This window comes from Arachis stenosperma, chromosome 4 (genome assembly GCF_014773155.1).
Source record: "Arachis stenosperma cultivar V10309 chromosome 4, arast.V10309.gnm1.PFL2, whole genome shotgun sequence".
Lineage (NCBI taxonomy): Eukaryota > Viridiplantae > Streptophyta > Magnoliopsida > Fabales > Fabaceae > Arachis > Arachis stenosperma.
Genome location: NC_080380.1, coordinates 50,767,266 through 50,770,823, shown reverse-complemented (window position 1 = coordinate 50,770,823; position 3,558 = coordinate 50,767,266). Strand labels below are relative to the sequence as shown.

The window sequence follows — 3,558 nt, the reverse complement described above, 5'->3', positions numbered from 1 at the left end:
TTATGTTTGGGGTATTGACTTCAAAGGTCCATTTCCAAACTCGAATGGTTTCTTATACATTCTGTTAGCTGTTGATTATGTTTCTAAATGGGTGGAAGCAATTCCTACCCGTATTGATGAAGCTAACGTTGTTGTTTCTTTTGTTAGGAATAATATTATTTGTCGCTTTGGATCACCACGAGCAATCGTGAGTGATCAAGGCTCTCATTTTTGTAATAGAAGAATGACAGGTCTGCTGAAGAAACATGACATCATTCACAAGGTGACGACGGCTTACCATTCCCAAACCAATGGGAAAGCCAAGGTGTCTAATAGAGAGATCAAGCACATATTGGAGAAGATTGTTAAACCTCATAGAAGGGACTGGAGCTCCAAGCTTGGAGATGCGCTATGGGCTTATCGGACAGCTTACAAAACACCCATCAGCATGAGTCCGTTTTGCCTAGTCTACAGGAAAGGCTTGTCACCTTCCGATAGAGGTGGAACACAAAGCTTACTGGGCTTTGAAAGAATGCAACTCAGGATTGGGAGGAGCCAGATTGAAAGGAAACTACAACTAGAGGAATTGGAGTGCCTTTGGCTAGAAGCGTATGAAAAATCAAGGCTCTACAACGAAAAGGTGAAGGCGGTGCATGACAAGAACATAAAAAGAAGAGAGTTTAGAGTTGGGGATCAAGTTCTTCTCTACAACTCAAGGTTGAGGTTAATGCTAGACAAGCTGAGGTCAAGGTGGGATGGACCCTATGTGGTGGAAAAGGTGGAATCGTATGGAGTTGTTCACCTAAGTCACCCCTCAAGCCCAACCTTCTTCAAAGTCAATAGCCACCGTTTGAAGCTGTATCATGGTGCAAAGGTGAAGAACAACAAGGAGCTAGAGATCTTCCTCTTGAAGGATCCAGCAAAGGAAGAGGAATGAGCCTATGGACCGTCCAACTTAAGGACGTTAAAGAAAAGTGTTAGGTGGGAGGCAACCCACCATGGTATGATCTTCCTTTTTTATAATTCTATTTTATTTATGTGCTTCTATTTATTTCGTTCTTTGTCTTTGTTAATTTTTACTTAAGTATATTTCCATTTTATTCAGAAAAAAAGGTGCAGCTGACACGTAAGCGTCAATGACGCGCACGTGTCATGTGAAGGTTGTATAATGAATAGAGAGTTATGCTAGAACTGTGCCGGTGGGGTGTCTGGCGCACAAAGCACCCCACGCATACGTGTGGTCCACGCGTACGCCTCACTAGCAATTTTGTGGTTCCACGCGTGTACGTCAGCAACACGTATGCGTGGTATGAAAAATCAGTGTAGTTTGGTATATTGAATAGAGAGTTGTGCTGGTATAATGCTGGAATCGTGCGTCTGGCATGACGAGTGGTCACGCGTGCGTGGGCGATGCGCACGCGTCATAAGCGCGTCACTTAAATTAGCACGCCGCCTGTTGCATTCCTTTCTTTCCCTATTCCTAATTCTTCTTCATTCTTCTTCTTTCCTTCTTTCTACTTCTTCCTTCTTTCTTCTTCCCTTCTCTCACCACCACCGGAGACCACCACATCTGGTAGCCACAATTTCCTTTCCTTTCTTCTTCTCTTCCTACTCTTCTTCTTTCATTCTTACTCCCATTTATCTCCCTATCTTCATCTTCTTTTAAAGGTTTCTTTTCTTCCTCTCTTCTACTCTTTCGTTCTTCTATTATTTCTTGCACTTGACTATTTTATTTATTTTTAATTGCATATTAGCTTTGTTATTTGTAATTTTTTTTCATTTTTTATCTTGCATTTTTACGTTGGTGTTGAAATTTTATTTGGGCGATTATTTTGCTATATCTTAGCTTGTTTGTGTTATGAGGTGTGCTTTGACAGTTGGCATCTTATTTTGGGTCTCCTATAGACTTGAATTAATTACCTTACTTCCAATTTTTAATTTGCACACCAAGTGTTTGTGAAAAAGCTCTCATGGTATGTTGATTTATTTTCTATATTGTTCTTGCACCTTAACGCTTCTTTTCACAACCCTTGCATCTAGTTGATATGATATGCCTTCATGATTTTAATTAATGTATTACTTGCATGTTGTAGCTACCATGTATTTAAGACACTATCTTTTTCTTTGGTATTCATTATCACTTGGACTTTCTTCCTTTCAGTTTTTAGCTATCTAAATTTGACATTCCTTCTCTTTCTTCCTTCTTCAGGATGGCCATCAAGAGAGGAAAAGAGAAGGTGTTTGACAAGACAACGACGAAGAAGGAAACTAAAAGAGCACCGGCTAAGGCGCAACCATCCACAAGAGTCAAGCCACCTACTAAGTGGGTGAAGATGACCATCCGAGTTAATGAAGCAGAGAAGGCATCTCCCGCACGGGACTCCGCACGATTCACTAACCGATATTGTGAGCGGATGTTTCCATCTTAGCAGAGAGAAATTACCATAATGAGCACCTCCTCATTTTTCCAGCGCACCTCGTTGAATTTGTGGTGCCCTGCATTGACAGGAGACATTGAGGATTCTTAAGGAGGCAGCTGCGAGAAGCTAATCTCTCTTGGCTAGTTGAATTCTATGTCAACTATCATTTGCCAACCCTGCAGTCAGTCTATGTGAGCCAAAAGCAAGTCCCTATCTCAAAAGGTGCCATTCAGAGAGTACTTCATCTCTTACCTACCCCGGAGGGGTTGGATGCCTATCAAGAGGCACAGCTTGAGCGTCAAACATACCAGTTTGACTGGAACAGCAATTGGATCTATAGACAATACTGGACTCGACCCAAGAGCATCTCTGTCTAAGCACTCACTTTGGAGGCTCACATGTGGGCACAGATCATGTTGCACTACATCTTTTCGAGCACTCATGTGTCCACTTTCACTACTGACATGGCCGTTCTCGTCTGGTGCATTCTTACAGAGAAACCTCTCAACTTGCCATGACTCATCCGTCAAGCTATGGGCCGGGTTCAAATCGCGGGTAACCTACCTTTTCCCGCATTGGTTATAGACTTGGTATCTGCAGCGGGAGTCTCCTATCAGGCTGGGGATACGAGTACCATGATTTCAAGGGATGACGAATCTGTCTCGAATGGGAAGTATATCAGACCTTCAGCACCATCTGTGATTCAGAATGAAGGCCCATCCTTCGATGCCCCTTCATCTTCCGCTCTGCCATCCTCCACACCTCATGCATCACCACCACCTACCAATCAGTTGCTACTTGAGATCCTTGGGATGTTAGACTGGCAAGGCCGGCGGATTGAGCAAATAGAGCGTCGCAACAGGCACCGATACAACTACTTGAAGGAGCTCGTTGTTAGTACTCACCCACCTCCGGAAGAGACCGATACCCGGACTCCACTTCACATGACAGCAGGGAGAGCTATGACGAGCCAAACAGTGGAAGTGATGCTCCCAACCCCACTTTGCTCATCACTGATGGCACGGAGGACCATGCCAAGCCTTAAGTGTGGGGAGCTCGGTAACTGACTTCTGAAGGTAACAACACTCTCTCTCTCAACACCAATATTTTACATTTTCTTTTGTTAGATAGGATAACTTGCATGAGTAGTTAGTTGCTT

At 43.3% G+C, this 3,558-nt stretch overlaps 1 protein-coding gene across 1 annotated transcript; it reads left to right on the top strand.

The window, feature by feature from the left end:
* Positions 1 to 223: 223 nt before the first annotated feature.
* Positions 224 to 916, top strand: LOC130974976 (uncharacterized). The gene has a single exon (XM_057899809.1). The coding sequence runs from the start codon at positions 224 to 226 to the stop codon at positions 914 to 916; it is 693 nt and encodes a 230-aa protein (XP_057755792.1).
* Positions 917 to 3,558: the final 2,642 nt, after the last annotated feature.

Excerpts from the sequence above, each read along its gene's own strand:
- LOC130974976 (XM_057899809.1), top strand. The coding sequence starts at position 224 with ATGACAGGTCTGCTGAAGAAACATGACATCATTCACAAGGTGACGACG.